The sequence below is a fragment of the Ochotona curzoniae genome, unplaced genomic scaffold (assembly GCF_017591425.1).
Source record: "Ochotona curzoniae isolate NIBS_2020 unplaced genomic scaffold, NIBS_Ocur_1.0 scaffold_3208, whole genome shotgun sequence".
Taxonomy (NCBI): Eukaryota; Metazoa; Chordata; class Mammalia; order Lagomorpha; family Ochotonidae; genus Ochotona; species Ochotona curzoniae.
The window spans coordinates 41,331,424-41,356,790 of NW_024467106.1; the positions used below are offsets into that span (position 1 = coordinate 41,331,424).

General features: G+C 37.6%; 1 protein-coding gene across 4 annotated transcripts; it reads left to right on the top strand.

Moving 5' to 3' along the window:
* The first annotated feature begins 1,285 nt into the window (after nucleotides 1–1,285).
* On the top strand, nucleotides 1,286–25,126 carry HACD4 (3-hydroxyacyl-CoA dehydratase 4). 4 transcript variants are annotated; one of them, XM_041004635.1, is made up of 7 exons: nucleotides 1,286–1,390; nucleotides 3,133–3,236; nucleotides 4,350–4,477; nucleotides 16,541–16,653; nucleotides 20,433–20,539; nucleotides 23,241–23,366; nucleotides 24,504–25,126. In XM_041004635.1, exons 1-7 carry the CDS (start codon nucleotides 1,362–1,364, stop codon nucleotides 24,584–24,586), a joined length of 690 nt encoding a protein of 229 aa, XP_040860569.1. In that variant the 5' UTR covers nucleotides 1,286–1,361; the 3' UTR covers nucleotides 24,587–25,126. The 4 variants fall into 4 exon arrangements, with proteins under 4 accessions (XP_040860569.1, XP_040860570.1, XP_040860572.1 ...); XM_041004636.1 differs by having other exon boundaries at nucleotides 16,541–16,602; XM_041004638.1 differs by lacking the exon at nucleotides 3,133–3,236 and having other exon boundaries at nucleotides 1,303–1,390.
* Nucleotides 25,127–25,367: the final 241 nt, after the last annotated feature.

Genomic DNA, 25,367 nt, shown 5'->3' on the forward strand with positions numbered 1-25,367 from the left:
ATTGGAAGCAAAGAACGTCTTCCACACGAATGCAGAGGCCCCAGGATTTGATGCATCCTCCTCTGCTTTTCCATGTCATAAAGAGGGATCTGGATCAGAAGCAGAGTAGCAGGGACCTAAACAGGAACCCATATAGGATGCCAGCCCTGCAGGCTGAGGATTAGCCTGTAATGCCACCTTCCTGTCCCCAAAGTGACTCTTTTTTTTTTGTTATACTTTTTCAATTCTTATATTCTGTTTTACAATTTTTTAGATATGAGGTTTCCCCCCTTTCCCTTCCTTTCCTCCCTCCACTTTCTCCTGTCCCTATTGCCTCCTGTATTTTACAGTAATATAGTCCTTCTGCTGTAGTCTCAACTCCAGGATTCTGTTACTTCTGTGTGTCATGACATTGCAGGTGTAAGACTGGTACAGAATCCAGTATTTTGTTGTCTCGGTATAGTTAATAGTTCTGTTGAGCGGTCTACCTTTATTCAGGAGTAGAGATGCATATTGCAGATCTTTGATCCCTGGTACTGTGGTCTCCATTACATCCTTCATTTGTGAGATTACAAGTGTACACTTACCTTTATGTCTCCTTTTTAAAACCTCAACTTCCCTTTGTGTGAAATGGGGACTCCACCTCTCACCCTCCTTTGTCAACTGCAGGTTATTGCCTCACTTACTTGCAAGCCTTCTTGGTTCTTGTTTTGTTTTTTTGGCAAGAAATAACGTGGTTTTTTTTGGGGGGGGTGGTTCTCCTTATTTTGTTTCCCTGCGACAGGACAGAGCCTCTGAAAGATGTCACCTATCTTATTAACGAAGTAGGAAGTGGATCGAGTTTGGAGACAGTCATGTCTTAGGGCCGAGATCGCCAGTGTCAGGAGTGCTGGGGGATGGGACATCATGAACAAGATGATATTGGAGAGGCTTAGGAATCTGAAGAGGTCCGGGGAGTGGGGAAGGAAGGGAAAGGCGAGGAGATTGACCCACAGAGTTTCTGTCCCTGGCTTGCAGGGACCACGTGTCCAGGGGGTGAAGGGGGTTTGGGGAGGGGGACTTGGGAAGCCTTCAGCCTGCAATCATTTCCAGGGGACGTCTCAGAGCAGGCATCCTGAACTGGAGCTTGGTAAGCAGGGGCCTGTAGGCGGCTGGCCCGGTGAGTCAGTTCCTTCTCTGCTGGAATGTAAGGAACTTCTGCCTCGCTTGCCCAGAGCTCGACCTTGTTTGTGTGTGTGTGTGTGTGTGTGTGTGTGTGTGTGTGTGAAAACCCGCAGCGTGTGGCGAGGCCCCGCCCTTCCGCGCCCCGGCCGCCTGGCGCCCCGCCCCGGCTCCTTCCCGGACGGCGCTGGAGGCCCTGGCGGCGACGGCGCACCGAGCCCATGGCGCTGCCCGCCTGGCTGCAGCCCAGGTAGGGCGCTCGGCCGAGGCTGGCGGGCAGGGGGCCGGGAGGAGAGGCTGCGCAGGCGGGGGCTGCCCCTGGCGGCGGGGACCCACGGCTCGGCGCCACCCAGCCCTGCGCCATCCAGCCCTGCGCCCCGCATCCTTCACCCCCGGGAGCTCTGCTGGGGTATTGACTAACTCTAGATCGCCCAGGAAGAAGGTCCCTGCTATTTCTCCCGTTTCACAAATGAGGAAATGGGAAAGAACGAAGGGCACGCTTTGGGTCTGTTTTCTCCGAGTCTGTGGTTGACTTTTTCAGACACCGTATTGCAGGCTCACGTTATGGACTTGCCTACTTTGGGAACACCTATGACACACACATGTAGTTTCCAAGAAAACAGATTCAGTGGTACAGGAATGGGGCCTGGGAATGTAAATATTTGAAGGACAGGCCTGGACGGTGCCCCTGTAGGATTTCATCTTCCCCCACCGCTTCAGCAGTTGGCATCATCTGTGGGGTGCTCACATAGGATTTTCTAGCTGCTTGGCATCTGCTGGGCCAGCTCCTTTGCCCTGTTTCTCACAGGCTGTTTCCCATCTCTAACTAGAAGAGAACCTCATGTCCACCCGCAGAGCACTCCCACACCCTTCCACACTTCCAGGGAAGTCACTTCAAACAATAGTCTGTCCAGCTTCTTCGTATTCTGTTATCTGTAGGTCTTCCCTTAGCTATCCTTCCAGGAACCCACAACATGTTTATCAGTCAGCTACACTTCCCTTTTTGGCCTGAGCTACTCAGCTGCTTTCTCTGCATGTCTAATGGGGAAGGTCGCACTTGCAAAATGTAGTGAGTCTCTTGCAAGGGCTGAAACTCACCCCAGTCAGTAAGGCATTCAAAAGTCAGGTGTGTCCAATTGCTGAATCAACCGTTTGATGTTGCTACCCTCACTACCCTTCTCTCTACTCTTCAACATAAACCAGTAATCTCTCAGCATCTAAACTTAATAAACATACTGCCCTCACCAACCCTACTGCACCCCCTTTTCCCCCCAAAAGAAATCATTGAATGTATTTTCTCCGGTTTTATCTCCTGGTGAGCAGCGAGACTAGCACTTTAACAAAAGGTAAAAGTTTTTGAAAAGTAACTATTTTGGCTTGAAGAGAGCTCAATATATAAGGCTGAAGAAAGTTCATGGGCAAATGGAATTCAATTGATTTGGGTGCCAATTTTTTAAAAGATCTATGCATTTTTTTTCCATAATCTGTGATCTTTAAGACCCTGCATCCTTACTTTAGAAGCCAGTGTGCATTATGGGTATCTTCAGAAAATGATGTGTAGCAACTGGTGTCTGCAGCCACCGGTGCCCTCACCCATAGTGCGGTGCCTGGGTTCAAGTTCCAGCTCCGCCTGCCATTTAAGCTTTCTGCTAAACCGCCCTGGGGGTGCACAATGTGGTAGCCCCAGTAGTTAGGTCCCTGCTTTCGGTATGGGAGACTTGGATTGAGTTCTGGGCTTCTGGTTTCATTCATTCTGGCTCAGGCCTGGCTATTACATTTGGGGCCAGAAGCAGTGGATGGAAGCTCTGTTTCTTTACCTTTTAAACAATTAATTTTAAAGAAATCTGATGTGTTTGATATCACCACAGGAAAGACTCTGATATGGAACCATTTTCTTTTGCTTGTTGAGGTTGGTCAGCACATTAAAAATATATGCAGTAATGAGAAGATGATCATTAAAAAGTGTTTAATGATTTTTTGCTGTAATTATAGGTACAGGAAGAGTGCATATCTTTTCATCTACTACTTAATCCAGTTCTGTGGCCACTCATGGATATTTACAAATATGACAGTCAGATTTTTTTCATTTGGAAAAGGTAAAACTTTACAAGTTTTTGACTTTTAATTGTTATTATCGCCCAGTCTTGACTGTATTAATTTTAAAATTCTAAAGCCTACCCAATATCCTTTACTTCTCTGAAGTTTATAGTGTTCAGTAACTGTGCCTCTTGCTTATTTTGACCGCTGAAAGCTTCTTGGAGAAGGGGTAAGTGGAGTAACAGAGGGACTTGGCTTCCACTTGAGCAGGTGGGCCACCCTGAAAACGGGCATGGCATGGGGGTGATGCCATTTCACTGTTCTTTTCTGGTTTGTACCAAGCCTTAGAAGACTTGGCATGCTTTGAGGAAAATCTCCATTTCATATTTCATGCAGAAAATCACAAATTAATCAGAATCAACCATTGTCTTTACTCCCTAGGTCCGTGGTAACTGGAGACTACTAGTGAATGACAGTTACATTTCTGAGGCCTCCATTTGGTCTCCTTCCGAAGCAATGTGTAAATGACACACTTTATTGATGACTAATCACTAATATGGGATTTAGCTAAATCATAAGCTTACTCAAAGTTCCTGAAAAGTAAAGACCCTTTTTAAAATATCATTTTAACATCTTAAAAATGAATCACTAAATGATTGTCGAAATAACATTCCCTCCATGCTACAAACCCACATGGGTATGTGTCATCATAGTTTACAACTTTTGAGTGACTTGACAATTTGAGCAACTGCTGGCTTCAGCTAAAAACAAGCAGAAAGAATTTTTCTCACATCTCATTTTCTCTCATCATTTTTTTTTTGTCTTGTAAATGGAAAAGCTACGAGTACAGCTTCCTTAACAAGCTTAACTCCACCTTGAGGCAGTCTAGATTCTACTTGGAGACTAATGTGGGGACTGTTTTATCATTTTAAACATGGGTTATAAATACTGTATCTTTGGCTATGAAGCTTTCTTTCTCAATTTTGTTTGAAATATGATATATAGTGCTGTCACTGGCTGAATCATGTTCTTAATTATTTGTGGTTTATTAGAACCTTTTCAGATGTTTAAGGAAAAATGAATAGTCTCATTTTATTTCAAAGTTCTGTATGATGTAGGTCATGATCTAGATTTCACTAATCATATTTGTATTTTTAATTTGTTGGACACAGACTCAATGGTTGACACTTTTTATGCTATTGGACTTGTGATGCAACTTTGCCAATCCATTTCTCTCCTGGAGTTACTGCATATATATGTTGGCATTGAATCAAGCCTTCTTTTCCCAAGGTTTTTGCAGGTGGGTATAAAATGCAACATCATCATCATTATAGACTGTTTCACACTTAACGTTGTCCTGTTTATAACTTCTCTTAATTCTGCAGCAGTTAAAAAATCCTGATAAGGAGAATTAATCCCATGCAAGGACTACCTTACTCTGAAACACTGCACAGTTCTAATAGCCAGCTAGAAGCATTCAAGGCAATGTGTTATTGATCTGTGCGGTGTTGTACTGAATCTGTTCTGAGAGGAGATTTGAGAGCAGTATCCACACAAACTGTGTCACTGCCGGGGGACTGTTAAATGATGGCGAGGCACAGAGCTGGAGCCATTTGGATTTGATGCTTGCTCTTCTGGTTATCACTATGGGATCTTAGCAACCATAAGCACTGGCTGTTGTAGGGGAAAGGACACACGGTACTTAACAAAGGTTTTTTTTTAAAAAACAATGTAACCATAGAATCTATATTTCCACATCTAGAGAATACATCCCAGCCATTCATGCCATCAGTTTTACTAAGTACAAGTGGAGGGGGGAGATCACTTCTGCTTAGCCAGCATTATGTGTAAGTGTTGATTTTGGATCACACAGACTTAGATCAGTTTCAGCTCTTACTAGTTTGTGTGATTTTAAGCAACTCATTTAATCCTAAACTTCATTTTCTTATATAATGTGGTAACAGCATGTACCCTATAATAGGGTAACTGAAACCATGAATGGAAAAAAAAAATAGTTGGCATTTTAGTTAGGAATATGATACCCGGTAACAACAGCTATTATTTTTTCCCTGTAACATGCTTTTTAGCTCTAGATAGCAGGTTCTTTCCAAAGGAAGATTGAAAGAGGATTGGAAATTCAGATTTTAAAAGTCAGTGCTGTTCTAAGGTAAGAAAAATTAAAATGTGGTGTTTTCCTCAAGGAAGGAGAGAGAAAGGCAGGATGACCATGGCATGTGCTTAAAATCGGAAGGAATGGAGAACAGTGTCTGTGTAATTTTAGCTATCTTCAAAATAAAAGTGAAAAACTTCCAAGTGACTAAACAGTACATTTGCATTATAAAACTATTAAAATATCATAATCTTATTGCATTGCCAGAACCTAACAAAGAACTTTGAATGCAGCTGTATACCTTACATTTTACCGACTAAAGTAAGAGCATACATCCCTTCATTAAAATTTATTTAAATACTCTGGAAGTATATAAGATATAAAGAGTAATATAATCCTAAGGAATCTAATAAAGACTTAGCACTACATATATATGGGATATTCTTAAATTATACTTATGAAATAAAAGCAAATAGTATGCATTCAAATAGACATCTTATATGCTGAAATATAAAATAAAAACTAGAACAATAGAATGTAATAAAGTAATAATATAGTGCTCAGTTAACCACCTGTGATTTGGATGGAATTCCTGTAAACAAATTGCCTTTGAGAGTAAGAGAAGAGGGCACAGACATCTGCAAAGGCAGCACACCATCTGGGAACCTTATTTATTGGTGTTGATGACTTAGTCGACAGGTCGGCTATACTTTGAAACAACCAACATGCATTATAGTACAAGGTTGTTTCATAAGAAAGGAAAGCAAGTGGGTAAATAGGTAAGCATGAATATGCCTGTATTTATCTAGAGGAACGGTATAATGGAGGCAAAGATACCATGAAGTAGAGACATTGCAGTATGCATCTCCACTTCTGAATAAGAGAGATTCCCAATGAAACTGTTAAATATACTTTGACAATGGAATGCTGGATTTTATGCCGTTGTCCATACATGCAATGTCAGGACACACTTAAATAGCAGAATGATGGACTTACAACTGTAGTTAAGGGACTAAACTGGCAATATAGGGAAAAACAGTTACAGAGAGGGGATGTGGCAGAGTAGTAGAAAGAGAATTCCCTGAGCCTAAGGAATTATATCATGAAAAATAAAGAATTTTTTAAAAAGTAAATGAGTACTTAGATGTGCCAAAGAAATAGGCATGGGACATATGCTTTTATTATCTGGAGTTAGTTAATAAAATAAGCTATGTAAACACTAGACATTTGGTTTCTTAGAGTTCTGCAAATTCCAAAATAATTTAGTGTGATTTTCATCACTATCATTAAAACTCTAACGGTTTATAGGAATGTGTGTATGGTCACTGTAATCAAAGAACCAACTCCTGGGTTGGTAATTTAAAATAATTGTAAATATTCACTGATTTTTAAAATTCAAAGTCAAATTGGCAGAGTCTTCTTTTAATAGATCTCAAATGATTTTGAAGTCTTTAGTCCCTGGAGGGCTCACATGTCAGGGATCACATTAAGGAAGACAATTGCAATTCTCATCTAGGGCTGATATGTATTAATTCATAGTATAATTTCTCCTTTTTTTTTTTAAGAGATTGATTATTTATTTACTTGAAAATCAGAGTTACAGAGGGAGGAAGAAAAACCAAGAGAGAAATCTTCCAATCTGTTGATTCCTTTCCCAGCTGGCCTCCACAGGTCCGATCAATAGATTCGTCAGGTCTCCCATGTGGATGCAGAGGCCCAAGAATCTGAACCATTTTATTCCGCTTTTTCCAGGTCACAGGCAGGAGGTTCGGCTGGAAATGGACAGCTGGGACAGTAGCTGTGCCCTCATGGGATGCTAGCGTAGTAAGCAGCAGGTTTACTCGTCATACCACAGTGCTTTTCCTTCTTTAATATCTTTGAGATTATTTTCTGTCATCTTCTTTTTTTAAAGATTTTATTTTTACCACAAAGTTAGATATACAAGAGAGGAGGAGAGACAGAGAGAAAGATTTTCTGCCTGCTGATTCACTCCCCTAGTGACCACAACGGCCAGTGCTGTGCCGATCTGAAGCCAGGAGCCAGGATCTTCTTCTGGGTCTCCCATGCAGATGCAGGATCCCAAGGCTTTGGGCCATCCTGGACTGCTTTCCCAAACCACAAGCAGGGAGCTGGGTTGGGAAACGGGGCTGCCGGGATTAGAACCAGTGGCCATATGGGATCCTGGTATGTTCAAAGCGAGGACTTTAGCTGCTAGACTACCGTGCTGGGCCCTGTCAACTATTTTTTATTCACTTGTAATATCCATGATTTTCAGAATAGAAATGACATTAGACAAAGCTTCAAAAATTGTGATTTCTAATGTTTCATCGTCTCCTCCTCTATTATAGTTCTGCAGACAATTCCCTCATTATGACTGAGTGCTGCATTAAAATAATGAACTGAAAGTCTCAACTTGTGTAATCATTCTTAAGTTCTCATTTCCCCTTTTTAATGAAGATACTATATTTAAGAGTGTAGTTAAGTCATGTATATGGTAATTAGAGCTGACTGTATACAGAAAAATTGGCAACCGTAAGCCAAAAAGCATGTCCTTACTATCATAAAGTTATTTTGACCCTGCATTCAAAAGATTGCTAAGGTACACTGAAGTCTGACTTGGGGAACTGGTCTTGAAACAAACAGCAAAAATAATTGTGGAGCTGATGTTTTGTGTCATGGGTTAAGCTGCCACTATGACAGCAGCATCCCATAGGTGAGCAGTGATTTAAACCTTGCATGTTCTGCTTGCAAACCAGTTCCCTGCTGATGCATCTGAAAAACAACGAAGATGGCCCAAGTGCTTGAGCCCCTGCCACCCACTTGGCAGATCCAGTTTGAGCTCTCGGTCCTGGCAGGAGGCTGGCTCAGCTCTAGCCTTTGTAGCCTTTAGGAAAATGAACCAGTACCCAGAGGACCTCATTATGTCTCGCTGTCCCCTCTGTCACTCTGCCTTTCAAATAACTGAATATTTTTTTAAAGACAATATTTCCAACTGGCAGTCAGCAATGAATCTAGTTGAGCAGTTACAACAGATATATCAAGTAGTGGTTGATTGTGTATAAGGTAGTTTCTTTCCTGTGTTTTGTTGTGTGTATTTTTAAATGTCTTGCAAACATCTTTATTTTGACTTTAGGGAAAAGGCTATTTTGCATTTCCAAAATTATATACAATTGCTAAAGGAAAACTGCATTAATCATGAGGCAGCTCCAAGAAGTTCATGGTAAAATGGAATTAAAAGAGAAGTTTTTTTTTGCCATGAAAATATTTAATTTGCATAGATAATTTATAATATACATTTTTCCATAAACTTTTGATGACCCCTCATGTAATAATCACTTGACATGTTTCATGCATGTATGGGAAGGGGACAAAACCATAATATACCTATTTATAGACTTGTACTTTTGGAAATAATTACATGCCAATTAAAACTGTATAAGGTAATATAGTGCCTTTGAAATCGGGAAGTGAAAGAAGCAATACTACTGAACTGAATAATGCTGAATAACACTGAAGCAGTGCTTTTGAAGGGCTTTGTTCAGGCTCTGCTCACTCATACGCCTGAGAAACATGTTTGTATTGAAACAGATGTAAGATGGAGAAGAAAAATGCCTAAGAGAGAGGGGAAAATAGCCAGCAACTAACTTTTTTATAATTACATAGAACTGAAATCCCTTGTAGAAAACTCTCAAAGCACTATACTTTTTCACCTGTTGGGGAATGTTTTAAATGCAAATACATTTCTTTCTTTTGTAAAGGTTTTATTTTTATTGGAATGGCATATATATATATATATATATATATATAGTGGCATATATATATAGTGAGGAGAGACAGAGAGGAAGATCTTCTGTCTGATGATTCACTCCCCAAGTGACCGCAACAGCCGGTGCTGTGCTGATCTGAAGCCAGGAGCCAGGAACCTCCTCCAGGTCTCCCACATGGGTGCAGGATCCCAAGGTTTTGGCCCTCCTTGACTGCTTTCCCAGGCCACAAGCAGGGAGCTGGATAGGAAGTGGGAATGCCGGGATTAGAACTGGTGCCTATATGGAATCCTGGCACGTTCTAGGTGAGGACTTTAGGTACTAGAACACGCTGCCAGACCCTACATTTCTTATAATTGAATAAAAGTGGTTCATTTTCATATCCCTTTGTATCATAACCAGTACTACTACATATGCATAAATATCATCCATTTTTTCATTTAATAGAATCTATAAGTAAAAATCCTAGGAATTATAATATTCTATTTTTTCTAGATTTAAAGAGATATATTTATTTATTTTTGTGAGACAGAGATTGAAATAGACCTTCTATCTTCTGGCTCACTCCTCAAATGGCCACAAAAGCCAATTCTGGCCCAGACTAAAGCACAGAGCTTAGAATTCCATTTGGGTCTTCCACACGGCAGGCAGGAGGAGAATGAGTACTCCAGTCATCTGCTGCTTTCCCAGGCACATTAGCAGAGAGCTGAATTAGAAGCGGAATAGCCAGGACTCAAACCAGTGCTGATATAGGATGCTGGCATTGCAAGCAATAGCATAACATGATGTGCCAAAACACTAGCCCCTATAATCTCTAGAATTTTTGTTTTTACATACATTCCATTTATGATCCCAATTTGCATGAATTATTTGTATACTTCCCCAAATCACATCCTATTTCTGATGCTGGCAAGCAGGCATGTGCTTGGCAAGTCACTGCAAAGATGTTACAGTCACGAACTATTAAGAGAAGAAAGGTGAGGAATTCCCAAAGGATGATGTAATTTATCTTATAAAAAAAATAGCCAGGGTTCAAGTATAATTTCTGTTTAGCTGTTAAGCAGGTGTTTTCTTCATTGCTAGATTAAATAAATAATTTGCTGGATTTCCATATCACATAGGTTTTTCTGTTCCGTTTTGAGTTGGGACTAGGCTTATATTGTCAGTGATAAAACTGTGCTAACAATCGTCTAACTTGCTATTCTCCACATTTTAAAGTCTCCTGGTATTGATTATATATGCTTTTTCTTTGTATGATTTAAATTTTCTTCTCAGTTTTGCATTTAATGCATGATGGAATTCTTCAATATAATATGCCACAGTTCAAGTGTAATTTTATAGGTGCTGAAACTAACATGCTTTGTTCCCTGATTTTATTACTTGGAAATAAATTTTTCTCTCAATATATGAACCATTACATTAAATTATATTTATATATTTATTTTCTTTAAAACAATGGATTGCCTTTAAAATGATAGATAGATAGATAAATGATAGATTTATTTAGGGCTTTATGTGCCGCATTTCTAAATTCTTTACATACATTAATTTGACCTTTATACTCTAGCCTATTTATATTGCCTATAAAAATTAGCATGTAATAATAAATAACTAGTTGTCTCCAGTATAAGTCCTAACACAAAGGTTAATGGTTCTAGGTCATCTAGCTTGTGAATGTTCTGGCTAAAATTTAGGTTATTTGGCTCCTGAACATTACAAATATGTTTGTTTAGGGTTCATTTCACCAGTGAGAATGTAAGTAACCATAGGGCATATAATTATTTCCTTTGATACCAAGAACAATCTATTCAATAAGTGTTTATTGAATGATGAATAAATTCAAAGAGGTAGAACTATGTAAATGATTTTGTGTTACAGAAGAAAACAAGTTATGTTTAAGGTTTTGTTTATTTATTTTGAAAGTCAAGGTTGCATAGACAGAGGGAAGACATAGGGTGATAATTCCAAGTGCTGGTTTACTTGCCACATGGTCACAATGGGCAGAGCTTGGCCAGGCCAAAGCCAGGAGCCTTGTGGGTGGCAGGAGCCTAAATAGCTGAGTTATCTTTTACTGCTTTTTCCTGGCCATTAGTAGGGAGTTGTATTGGAAGTGGAACAGTTAGGATGTGAACTGGCAAGATATGGGATACTGGTATTTCAGGCAGCAGCCTTATTTGCTATGCCACAACACTTGCCTCCAATGGATGGTGTATGTTTCTGAAAAACTCAAAGAAGTTCACAGTATGTAAATGGTTTCATTTTTTGTTTTGGTAAAATGTAGCTCTTGAGGCTAAAGCTAATTTACTTTTAAGCTTCTAGAGTTTGGGGTTGGCATTAGGGCTGGTACCAGCAACACCAGTATCCCATCTGGACTCCAGTTTGAGTCCCAGATACTCTACTTCTGATCCAGGTCTCTGCTAATGCCATTGGAAGAGCAACAGAAGATGGCCCGCTCATGTGGGAGACTCAGATGAAGTTCCTGTGGTTTTATCCTGGCCCTACCCCAGCCATGTCAGCCATCTGGGGAACATACCAGCTGACAAAAACTCTGTCTCGTTCTTTGTCTGCACCACTGCCCTTCATAACTCTTCCAAATAAACACATAAATAATTTAAACAATTCTAGCAATTCTTCCTAGTTAAAGTATTATTTCCCCTTTTCAAAAGGTACTACCTATATTTCCAAAATAATACCTTGCTTTCAGCCATTCTTTAGTCTGGAGTTTAGGATTCCCAAGTAGAACACAGAAAATGCAAAGGACTTTTATATATTTAGTTACCGTAGTTTTGAGTAGACCATGTTATTACCATATTTAATTTGGCCTGAGCTATAGGATTATTAGCATACTATTTATTCTGTTTCTTTGAGTTATACTAAACATTGGAAGACAAGTAATAATTAGTAACATTGTCACAGGATATGATAAAAGTGACCAAGTGCAAAATTTTCTAAATATAAACCTCTAAATAACCTGTCAGTTTTAATATTAAAGAAAATAATCATCAGGGCTAGTACAATGGTTTATCAAACTAATCTTTTGCCTAAGGTGTTAGCATCCCATATGGGTACCAGTTCAAGTCCTGGCTGCTCCATGTGTAGCTCTATTTTGAGTAATGACCTGGAAAGGCAGTAGAAAATAGCCTAAAAGTTTTTGGGTCCCTCACCCTTGTGGGAGACCCCGTAGAAGTTCCTGGTTCTCAGCTCCAGACTGGACTATCTCTGGCTGTTGTGGTCATTTTTGGGGAGTGAATCAGCAGATGAAATCTCTCTCTCTGTAATTCTGACATTCAGATTAAATATATATATATATATATATATATATATATTATATATATTTTTTAAAAGAAAACTGTCTTGAAATTTTTTTCTTCACAATTACTTTGGAATTGTATAAATTTAAAGAAGCTCTTGTTTTAAACTTTAATATTTTTATGTGTTTATTTAAAAGGCAGAGCTACCAAGAGAAAGGGAGACAAATAGATTGCCCATCCTCTGGTTCACTCCCCAAGTGGCCACAACAGCCAGGGTGGTGCCAGGCCAGAGCCAGGGGCTCAAAGCTTCTTCCTTTGTGGGTATAGAGGACCAAGCACTTAGGCCATCCCTGGCTGTTTTCTTAGGTGCAGCAGCAGGGAGATGAGTCTAAAGCAGAGAAGCCAGAGTGGAATTTGAGTCCACATGGGATGCTGGCATTACAGGTGGTTCCCCAATCCACTACATCACAGCCCTGATCCTCAGTGTTTAATTTCTGAGGAGCTGTTTTAAAGACTAGCATAGAATCTGGACGTTAGGTACTTGAGGACCCTATTGATAGTAACAAAGATGAGAAGGTCTGAGTGATTCAAATCAAGGAAACAAAATGAAATGGTATGTGTGTAACCATAAAGTAACCAAAGAAACAAATATTGGTTTTCATCAACTTATGAGTATCTCCACCTAGATTCCTCCACTGCCAGTAGTCAAGTTAGAATTAAGTAAGCCTCAGATAATACTAATTAACTCAATTGGCATTGTATGTGAAGCTGTTTTCACATTTGTACATGGGTGTGCAGATGTACTCACTTTAGTTTACAGTAGTGTTACCTCCCAACAAGCCCACTGCAATGGAAAATATCTTAAGTAGGGGCCCACACAGTGGCATATCTGGCTAATCCTCTGCCTGCAAGTGCCAGCATCACACAAGGTGCCAATTTGTGTCTCAGCTACTCCACTTCCCATCCAACTCCCTACCTGTGGCCTGGGACACCAGTGGAGGATGACCCAAAGCCTTGGGACCCTGTGCCCATGTGGGAGACCCAGAAGATCCTGGCTCCCAGATTTGAATCAGCTCAGCTCTGGTGGGCATTTTGGGAGTGAACCAGTAGATGGGAAATATTTCTGTCTCTGTAAAATCTCTTTCAAATAAAAATAAATATTTTTTTAGAAAAAGAATAAACATCATTACAATAATTTTCTTGAAAATATAGAAATTGGGGTAATATTCATTCCAAGAAAATATCTTAAATAACAGACATTGAATACACCTAACCTATCAAACATGGTAGGTTAATGATACAATACACGGGAGAATATTGATTGTCAGTCCTCATGAGTACACGAGGCTAACTTGGCGTTGCCCGGCATTTCAGGAAGGCACCGTGTGACATGCAGCCAGTGTACCTGAGAGGAGAAAAAGCAAAATTCAAAGGATGCTTTCTATTGAACACGTATTACTTTTATATTACTTTGTGTCAAGCTATCAGGTGTTGTCTGCATGTATGTGGTGGTTTAGTTTCCTAACATGTTGGTCACTGATTTCAGTGCAAGTGGGATTTTGCCACTAACAAGTGATGATTTTCAGTAGAATGAATTTCATCAGGCAGCTCCTCTTTCTCTTTTAGATTTTCCTCCTAAGCTGTCATCAGTTAGGGGCATCCTGACTTGGATTACTTACAACTCTGGAAGCCAGGAGACTTGGGATAGGTATTCAGGTCTGCCACTGGCTTGGGCAAGTCAGTTAACTTTTCTAGTTTTCAAATTCTTCAGAAAGTCCTATCTGGAGGGGATCCTGTGGATCAGTTTATCAGGAAGCATCTTACTTTTAGCTAGTAATGTAATCAGAAAGCTATTTTGCCTGCATGCTTCATGAGCACAAATCTGTTAATTTTTTTTCTTTCTAAGTAAATACTAGAAGGTTTCTCGAATTACCAGGCACTGATCAGATATGAGATGCCTAAACACTTGTTTGCTGGTAAGATCTTGTATCCAGACGCTACCAGGCCACCAGTGTCATGCCAGCAAGGTTGGGTCACTTGGTGCTTATACTACAGTTCAATATAATGCATCATGTATGGGGTACACAAGGAGCACTGCAGATTAAGCCAGTGCGTAGGATGTCTGCACCCATATCTTAGTGCCTGGTTTTAATCCCACTTCTATTCCTTCCTGGATTGCTGCTACTGAACTTGGGATGCAGCAGATGATAGCTCACATACCTGAGTCCCTCAACCTATACGAGAGACCCAGATTGAGTCTGGTTCTAAGTCTTGGCCTGGCCCCATCCCTAAGAGCAACGGCAGTTTGGAAAGTAAACCAGTAAATGGAGGTGCATTCTTTGCTCTTTTTCTATCTCCACCTTTAAAATAAAAATGAACAAATGTTTTAAAGACCTGTAATTCATTATGTAAAAATAATTAAGGAAACAGGTTATATCATAAAGACTGACTATAGAAAAAAATAGCTGTTTAGGTAAATTTCAATAGATTGAGTAAGGTTTGAAACAGGTTATATCATAGACTGACTACAGAAAAAAACAGCTGTTTAGGTAAATTTCATAGATTGAGTAAGGTTTGAATCATATCTAATTTCCCTTAGCCACACAAAGACCGTTGTGACTCACTAGTGTAATCACAAATATGCTGAATAGTATTCAGATGTAGGTTTCTGCTCACGGGACCCACTCTTGACAAATCTTGGATTTCTCTACCCAAGACGATTTTCTAGAAACAATGACTGTTGACTCTAATTTGTAGGTCATCCCAGTCTTTTTCCTTGATCCACTTTAAAAGTAGAGAGAACTCCAATGAGAAAAATATTCTTTAGAGTTAAGTACATGGAGGCAAGAGTTTGAGGTTTGATTTTTCTGTAATTTATGAGGAATAGTAATTTTCTTCTTCTCTTGTGTATCATGATAAAATCAATGTTTTAGAAGCTAAAAAAAAAAGTAAAGAGAACTATTTTTAAAATAGCTCTATTTCCTACTAGTATGCTTACGTAATACCAGTTGTATTTTTTTTTCCTGAGAACAAAGTAACATGTTCTGTTAAACATACCTAAAAATACAGAATGTGCAGCATGTTTTACTACAGCAAAAGCAAACACAATACTTAGGTTGGAAAAGAGTAATGTCTTTTTTTTTTGAAGCTAGTAATTGGAGCTAAATAAAAAATATGTGAGTTCTAAATGATTTGTAAATATTTCCTGACTTACAATATATGAAGGGACAACAACAATTTCACTGAAAAGATATAACAAATTTTGCATGGGTTTCAAATTTTTTGTGCCAAAATAAACCCATCTTTTAATTTCATTTGTCAACAAACTGCTTGAAATACCCTTGCATGTGTGTGTGTATGTGTTTACGCATGTGTGCATGTTACAAGAATGAACTGAATTCTTTCCATTCTCTACCAATGCATAAACTTTAGGATTACTTTCTCCCTCTGCCCTCTACTCATCCAAAAAAGCTCCCATGACATCTATATTAGATGAAATTGAAATGTCTTTGCCTGCCGTTCAAAATCCAGGCAAAGTAACCCAGCCTGAAGTCCATATTCAGGTTCATTTCCTATTTTTTCCCTTTACTGTGCCCTGTTCTCTATTCCTGCATTTGGTTGTTATCACCTACCAAGTCCTCCGCATTCTCAAGCATCTAATTCTGGCATTCTGCTGCCGTTACCACAATGTCTCTTCTCATATCCAGTCTACCTGATTTTCAAGATCCAAGAGAAATGTCGAATGCCTTGAGGAATCTCCCTGTCTTATTTCTCTGGGCAGAAAGTATTTCCCTCTCAAACCTTTGCCTCTATGGATAGCACACATGGTGCAAAAGTTAATTGTTTCACATTTTTCCTTCACTGTTACTCCCTCTGGAACAAGAACCATATTTTCATTACAGCATCAAATATGTAGTGAATACTCAATAAAGGTTTGCCCAAGAGAATAGAAACATGTGTGCATGTGGCAGGATAAAGGGAAATATCCTGAATCAGATAAAACATGTGCTATCTTCTCACTCATTATATATAATTTGGAAAATAGAAAAAAATAGAGGAGGAAATGAAATTCTCCCACAAGCCTAATCCCTCAGAAACAGTCATCCTTAACAGTTTCGCATACATTCTGCCAGCCAGGCCGTATTTCTTTGACAAAGAGCTCTGGTTTTCAAAATTAGAAAATAACCCACAAAGCCTAACAGATGATCCTAATTCTTGACTTTTCTGTTCTTTCTCAGCTCACAGAGAGAATCATCATTCTTTTTGTGGTGATCACCAGTCAAGAAGAAGTCCAAGAGAAGTATGTGGTGTGTGTTTTATTTATCTTTTGGAACCTTTTGGATATGGTTAGGTAAGAAGGCAAAATAATCTTTTAAAACATTGCTCTCCAAAGGGGAGCCAGTAATAGTTGCTTATATTTTCTTACTCTGTATGAGAGCAAAACATAACCCCTTTTCAAATGATTTTATCTTGATATGAAAATATAGTTTTAGTGCTTTTCATAGTGGGCATATCAACAGTAATGAAAACCTATGGTGGTGCTACAAGAGCAAATCAGTACATTGAGGTTTCCACCAGAAGGGCGAGTTAATCATCCAGCTGTAATAAACCTCACAGCTGTTTGCTCCTTCCTTACAAGTGCTCTAGCATATGTGACTTCAATAAGCAAATCCAAACTTTTCTTAGATCTTTCAGAATTTACAAAATTGATTTCTGTGCATTCAATAACATGACAAATGTAGGACTTCACTTGCTGAGGAAAAATGCAGTTCTACGTCTAGTTTTCTGTACAGTTCTTAAGTCCTTAAGCAGAGGCCCCAGCAACCATTGCTCTAATTAATCTTTCACAAATGAGAACTGTCCCTTCTACTTGAAATGACATGGATGTGAATAGGTCATATAGTCTTATTTTTCTGTCTGAGTTGAGATTATATCCATGCCATATGAATTATATTGTCAGTAACTTGGGTTAAAATAATCTAAATAATGAGTCCCAAGATGAAATACAATAAAATATTTTGCTGAATTAAAATGATTCTATATTCCTTAGTATTCAAGAGTCATTTTTTAATGTTTTAAATGGTTGTATACACTTATGGCACATGTTGTAGACATCTGTAGCCCCTGGGACTTTGCATTTATGAGACTGTGGAGCCTCAGATATGTAGGAGTGTAGGTGTGTGTATATTGTTGCTGGGTATTCTTCACTACTAGTATTGATCCAGTAATAGATGTGCTCAATAGGTCCATTAGAAAACAAAATGACTTCTGTACTGAAAGTGGGAGTGTGATTTTATGGGCAGACTTTTGGATGCAATGGCAGAAGCTCACAGGAGGAAACCCATCTCCGCTATTTACTTGCCAGTTGATCTTGGGCAAATCAATTTAACGTTTTAAAAATCAGATTTATTGAGTTATTACTTTTGTGCCATAAAATTTACCCTTAAAATATAAAACTCACGGCTGTAGGTATAGTCAAAGAGACATGCAATTGCTTTCCCGAATTTATGAACATTTCATCACTCATCAAAAGAAACCAGTCTCCTCTCTTTTTCCTCCACCCTGGCAACCACTCAAAATTATCAGTATCATCCAGTATGTGGCCTATTTGTGACTGCTTCTATTACTCAACATAATGTTTTTAAGGTTTACACAGAGTAGCATAAATCAACAATGCATTGCATTTTGTGGCCAAATAATATGCTATTGTGTTGATATAACATTTCCAACACCTCCATTTATTCTGTATGGACATTTGAGTCCTTTCCATTGTTTGACCACGGGGAATATTATTATGAAAGCCCATGTACAAGTTCTTACATATGCATGTTTTTGTTTCTGTTATACTCAGGACTGAAATTCCAGGATACCTATCCTTTTCTTCTGTTAAGGTAGTCATTTTCCCAACCTACCATATAAAGACTTAACAAGAATCATGAATGAAAAAATGAAAAACCCATAGCTAACATGATGGCTAAAAAAGAAAAATTGTGATTTCTCTCTAAGATCAAAACAAGACAATGATATCCACTCTTACTCAGAATAGTTATATTCAACCTAATACTGAAAATTCTAGCCAAGGAAATAAAAAGAAATATGAGGCATCAGATTGAAAAGAAGTATTGCATCATGATAAATTAAAAATAAAAAAGTAAAACTATGTACACTGGCAGGTGACATGATTTTATGAAAATAAGATCATTAAAATAATAAGGAATCAACTACAAATACTAGAATAAGTTTAATGCAGTTGTACAATACATCAGCATACTAGTTTTATTTCCACTCCCTGACCTTTGCTAAAAATGAAATAAATAAAATCCAGTTTATAACATAAAAATCAAAAGAAAGTAGTTAGGAATAAAATCAACAAATCAACAGAATTTGTATGCTGAACACTGCATTACAGTGTTTAAAACATTAAGATCTAAATAAATCATAAGCTATATCCTATGTAGACTGAAGACATAATATTCACTTTTTAAAATTTTTGTTCATTTATTTTGAAAATCAGAGTTGCAGAAGGGGAGAAATAGAGATTTTTCACTTCCCATATGGCCACAATAATAAGCCAGGAGAGAGGAACTTCATCTGGGTCTCCAACATAGGTGACAGGGTCCCAAGTATTGAAGCCCTCTTATGCTACATTTCCCCGGTCATTAACATGGAGCTAGGTTGGAAGTGGAACAGCCAGGACTTGAACTGGCACTTACCTAGGATGTCAGCATTTTAGGTGATGGCTTTTTTGCTATGCCACTACACGAGCTCCCATTCTATTAAGATTCCAATATTCTCAAATTGGTCTGTAGTCAGTGAAATCCCCATTTACAATTCCAGATAGATTTTTAAAATAAATAATGGGACATTTATCCCAAAGCTCTAATAGAAAGTCAAGGAACTCAGAAGAACTAAAACAATTTTGAAGAGGAACATAGTTGAAATAGGACTCAACTTCCTTTCCCAATTTGAAAACTTACTATAAAACAACAACAGTCATGAGTATAGGACTGGCATAAGGATCAATCATGGAACAGAACTGATATTCTGGAGATAAACTCTTACATTTTTCACCAATTAATTTATCAAGAGTGTAATTCTCACTCGATGGAAAAAGATAATTTTTGTTTGTTTTCAATAAATGCTGCTGGCACAACTGGATAGCCACATGGAAAAGAATTAAGTTGCCCCTTAGCTTACTTGGAAGAACTAAACATACAAAGGTATAAAGCCCTTAGAAGGCAATATGGGGCTAAATCTTTATGACTTAGATTGTGCAATGAATTCTTAGATATGACATGAAAACAAAGAACCACCATTCAAAGAAACAGAAAGCTATTTGAAGCTGACTACTGTTCCTAAGCCAGCCTTCAAAGCTATTTTTTTAGTTGGACTCAGAAAATGACACAACCACAGATACAGGAGAATGATTAATAAGGATTTGGAAGTCACATTTTAGTTTTTAAAATTCATTCCTGAGATATGTACAAATAAGCCTGTCTTAAAATACCTGTTGGCATGCCTGGCACAGTAGCCTAGTGGCTAAAGTCCTCACCTTGAATGCACCAGGATCCCATATGGGCGCCAGTTCTAATCCTGACAGCTCCACTACCCATCCAGCTCCCTGCTTGTGGCCTGGGAAAGCAGTCGGGGATGGCCCGAAGCCTTGGGACCTGGCTCTTGGCTTCGAATTGGTGTAGGTCTGGCTGTTGGGGCCACTTGGAGAATGAATCAATGGAAGAAAGATCTTCCTCTCTGTCTCTTCTCTCTGTATATCTGACTTCCAATAAAAATAAGTAAATCTTTAAAAAATCTGTTGGCTGCATAAAATGGGCTTTTGAATGAAATTAAAGTTACTACAAGGACTCCTGTAATTTCTTGAGGGCTAAGAGTAACATGCTTCCTCTGCTCTGTTCCACAGTTATTCATGATCCCCTTCATCATGGAAGCTGCTAAAATGGCGCTTCTCTTTTTTTTAAGCTCTTTGTTGCCTACATTTTATGAGATAAAGTATGTGACCAGTACATCTTCCAGTTTTACCTTTGTGTCTATATATTCTGTAAGGCATATTTTTTTCTGTTATTTTTCAGACATCTGTAGAAAGAAACTGATGAATTTCCTGTCTCCTTTTAGGTATACTTACAGCATGTTATCTGTCATAGGAATGTCATATACTGTCTTGACATGGCTCAGCCAAACACTATGGATGCCAATTTATCCCCTGTGTGTTCTTGCTGAAGGTAAGACAAGCTGTATGGCTTAACTGACAAAAGCTATCTAATTTTGATGATTACATTTGGGGATTAATTTGTTGATAATTTGATTACCATTTTTACCGGGGCTGAGCTTGCACAGTTTATCTTTCCTGACACATTTCACTTGATGCAAAGATGAAAGGCATTAAGAAGCATAGCTAGATTGGAAAACTGTTCTTCAGAAAAAACTATTATATGAGAAATGAGGACAGCTGAGTTCAAACCCTTAACCTCACTGACTCCCCGGATGAGTTTTGAAACTTCCAACAAAAAGTTTAATGTTTAAAAGATCCTATCAGGTTTTACTGTTAATGCATAGAAGCAGTTCCCTCTGGTAGCCTGCTATCCTTCCCACTGTTCGTCGCTATTCATCCTGCCCTCTGCCAGCAGCTAATTCATTGGATCTTGAGGTTAATCATCACTTTCCAAAGGAAGCTGTTCCTGACTTCAGTTAATTACCCTTCCCACAGCATCATGAATATCTTTTTAGAGGTCCAATCTCAGTTGTAATAGGACATTTGTATGATTCTTCGATTAAGGTTCGTTCCTCTAATTAGACACTAAATACTGTGAGAGTACTGGAGGGTCTGTTTTTACTTGCTTCCTCTCTTGCGCACAGACCTGCACAATCACCTAGAATAAATGTAAGTGTAAAATTTTAAATAAAAAATTATTAAAGAGCTTGAGAGTATTTAGGGACTATATTCTTTCTTTTGTAATGGATTTGACAAATTGGTAGAGAGTTCTGAAAGCTTAAAACTTCTGAGAACTAAGACATAAAATAATGCTTCAAAAAATGCTAGTCATGAAAGGAAAACATAAGGAAACAGATTAAACATGAAATGGTGACGTTAGCAATAATCATAAAGTATTTAAAGGCAAGTAAAACAAAACATGTTTTCTGTCTACGGATGGCGAAAGACAAGGATTTTTTCAGAAAATCATATTAGATTTTTTAATTTTTTTTTTCAAAATGAGCAATTTTTAAAGTCTGGAATAGACTACTGAGAGAAAATAGAGAACAGCATTAAAAACTGTGCATATATGCACAAAAAGATTGCCCATTCTTTGAGATCCATTATATATTTAAATATTTATTAAATGTAGTTATTTGTTATCTAATATGAAAATACTATAACAAATAAATAAGCAGCTGGTATTGAGGAAAGACTGCAAGGTGCAATATATTTTTGAGGTATATTTTAGAGCAAGATTACTATGGTTAATAATGTATAAACCAAAATGGCTAACAGTAAATTTTAAATATCGTACTATAAAATAATAAGTAAGACAAAGGATATATTAACTTGAAAACATATGTCAGAATATCATATATTATATCCCATCACATATTATATCGCATCATATATAATCATGAGTTTTAGTTAAAATTTTATTAAACTGAATCTTAAAAGAATGCAAAAAGGGGTGAAGTAGAAGTATGAACAATCTCTTCCTATAAATAAAGCGAGAATAAATGTTTGAAAGCTTTTCCAATTTTGTTATTCAATCATTTTAAACCTCCTTTCTGGGAAAACCATGTCCTTACATAGTTGCCATACAACTTTTATTACACACATGAAATTTTCTTGTGATTGTATAAAGTGCAGAAAAAAAAGTAGAAGCATATATGACAAAAAGTTGATAATGATTAATTCTGAATGATGTATTTCAAAGTCAAAAGTCTGAAATATACTATGAAGAAACATGTTTAACTTTTGATGAATAATCTTATGTGCCTTAATAACTATGTTCCCCAGCTAAAGGTAGAACAACTAAGTAGACATAAATAAAATGATTAATTATATTGACAAAGAAAATGCTACATACTTAGGTGCAATGTAAATGGCATGTTTGGTGTCAACTTCAGGTCTTGTATTGATAATGTTCAAATCTTCACACTGTCTGGCTCTAAACAAATCCTGTGAGCTAATGACTTTTCTTTCATTTCTCTCTTTTTGAAAACTTTAACTATTTAATTTTAGATTTACATGAAATTATAGAAATTATAATTCACCTAACTTGCCTTTAGATAACATCTTATATAACCCTATCATTTCATTCCATGAAATGTTATAAAAAATCTATACATAGGCTACAATTTCATAAAACCCTCACCTCTCTTATCTGACATCAGTTTCTTCCCTCATAATAATCAGGCCACCATTTCTCACAGAATTCCTCAGGGTCTGTAATTATTACTGGGCACTGAGGAGGAAGAAGATATTTCAGGGCTGGTTAAGTTGACAAAATGTTGGGTGAAATCCATTTCATTACTGCTGAACTCAGCATCTCCACCATGCTAATGTGTATTGCGAAACTCTGACAAGCAAACACATGCAGTATTTCTCAAGTTTATATTTCATCCCGATTTGTGGCTAAGGGAACAGATATATGTTGAGTTTCCATTTCAAGAAACACTGTAAACTTTTTTATGTAGGCATGAAAAAGTTTATCATGGACAAGAATTCAACAGGTTAAACAGCTGTAACAGCCTCCCCAACTTAATTCTAATCTATATCATACTGTAGTGTTAGCAAAATAATTCAGCATCCAGCCATTACCAAAATCTGTACAAGTTCAAAGTATCTTTCAAGTGTAGAGATGAAGTCCTTAACCCTGTAACAAATTAAGGAAGGGAACCTTTGTAATGCTGTTTTTGTTTCTTTTTGTTTTGTTTGTACAGCATTTGCTATATATCAGTCACTGCCTTACTTTGAATCATTTGGTACTTATTCCACCAAGCTGCCCTTTGATTTATCCATCTACTTCCCATATGTGCTAAAAATATATCTCATGATGCTTTTTATAGGTAAGTAGCTTATTTGATTTATTTTTTCATTCTTGGGCTTTGTGATTTGTGCTGTGTCTCCCTTAATAGGCTATTTGATAACACAAATCAAGGAGGAAGCCTGACACAATGAAGTTATTCTTGTTAGTAAAGTTTCTGGAAGTTGCACGCATTTTGTAGGACATCAAGAGATCAGATATATCACTGTAAGAACAAGAACACTTTTATCAGCAGAAAATAAAACTGCTTTATTACCAAACCTAAACATTTAACCATGGACACAGGTATCTACTAACAAAACCAGATGTCCAAAGTAAATAGCACTGTTTCTGATTTTTCCATTTACATTTATTTTGTTTCCTGTTTTTTTTTTTCTTTGCTAATACTTTCTAGTGAATGGGAGTAAATGCTAAAGACTCACGAAAAACCTATGGAACAAAACTTTATTTGAAAAAAAATCAGTTAGCCCAATTATTTTCTAAAATATTGAGAAAGAGATTCTCATTTTTAACTTCTAGCTTCCTTAGCCCTAATTGTTCATTTTAGATTTGAAAATATTTATTGTTTTTCTTATACTTTTTCTTCCATGATAATGGCATATTAATACAAAGAGAAGAGATTCAAAATCTTTCATAGATAAAATTCTAAAAATATAATATTCCATCTTTTCCATTTGTCTCTACCTCTTTTCTCTTTCTGTCCTTCTCTTCTTTCCTTCCATCTTTCCTTTGTTCTGTTTTGATAAAATATATCAGTTAACATTAGTCATTAAATAAAGAGATCTACAAATCAAAGCATCCCAGTTCAGCAACAATATAGCAAGGGGTATAAACAATAATCAAATGGAAAGATGGCCATTTTATCTAATCTTCACAAGCCAACAAAACAATGATTATCTATACTATGTAACATGTCTCACAAAATCCATATATAGAGATATGACAAATGTGAAACTTTAGAAGAGAGAGAACTACCCAAAAGGGGGGAGGGGATCTTTGCATTATAAAAAAGGTATTAACAGAGTTTGCTTTATTTCCTGTTTCATAAAACATGGGTACTTTTTGAGCATTCCTCCCTCTGTCTCTTATCAGTTGTTTTCCAGAAAAAAAAATGGTCAATCAACTTTACTTAATTTTGCCCTTTCTTTCTCTACATTAGGCATGTATTTTACCTATAGTCATCTCTACTCAGAAAGAAGAGAAGTCCTCAGAGTTTTTCCACTTAAGAAGAAGAAAATGTGAAACAGAATTCTAATATGCATGAGAAGATAGGCTTGTTGATTCAGCTGCAGGAAATACAATACAGGAAGTATCCTGGTGGAAAAATACCTACTGTTTAACAAAATTCATGACATGGAATAATTGTATATATTCCTTAGCCTCTCTAAACACACAGTAATCCATGTTTCTTGCACCTTATATTTTCAAATATACTTTGCTTCACCAAAGCTGTGGATTTTTTATAAGTTGCACTGATATAATATTAAGTGTGTTCTGAGAAACTGTACTTGATAACCTAGGTTACAATTATTTCTTTTCAGTTCTGAGTTTCCAGCAAAGAGCAGAAAGGTAGGAAAGCGTACAAAAGACACTGTGCAGTTTTCTAGAATATCGTATTTTATAGACATCCTTTTCAATTTCCAGATCTACCCACCTTAAGTGTTAAACACACCTACAACTGAGCAGACATCTCTCTAACATATCTTAGTTTGGGTTCCTTTAAGAAACATCAAACATTGGGTTGCTTAAACAATAGAAACTTATTTCTTACCATTTGGATGTCTGGGTAGTTCAGTAACAGGATGCCTTTGGAATCTGTTGAAGGCCCCCTTTGGGATGTGAGGACGAGTCCTTTTTTTCTCACATAAGAGAGGGAAGGGGAAAAAGGAAAGGAGAGGGAAAAAAGAAAAGGGGAGGGAGGGAGGCTGGCGAGAAGGAGTGAGGGATGAAGGGAGGGAGGGAAGGAGAGAGGGAGGGAAGGAGGGAGGGTGAGAGAGAGAGAGAGAGAGAGAGAGAGAGAGAG

Bases quoted from the DNA above. Each gene is read 5' to 3' on its own strand.
- HACD4 (XM_041004635.1), top strand. From the start codon at position 1,362: ATGGCGCTGCCCGCCTGGCTGCAGCCCAG. The intron at 20,540-23,240 runs GTAAGACAAGCT...TTGTTTGTACAG, and splicing joins CCTGTGTGTTCTTGCTGAAG to CATTTGCTATATATCAGTCA. The intron at 23,367-24,503 runs GTAAGTAGCTTA...TCTCTACATTAG, and splicing joins TCTCATGATGCTTTTTATAG to GCATGTATTTTACCTATAGT.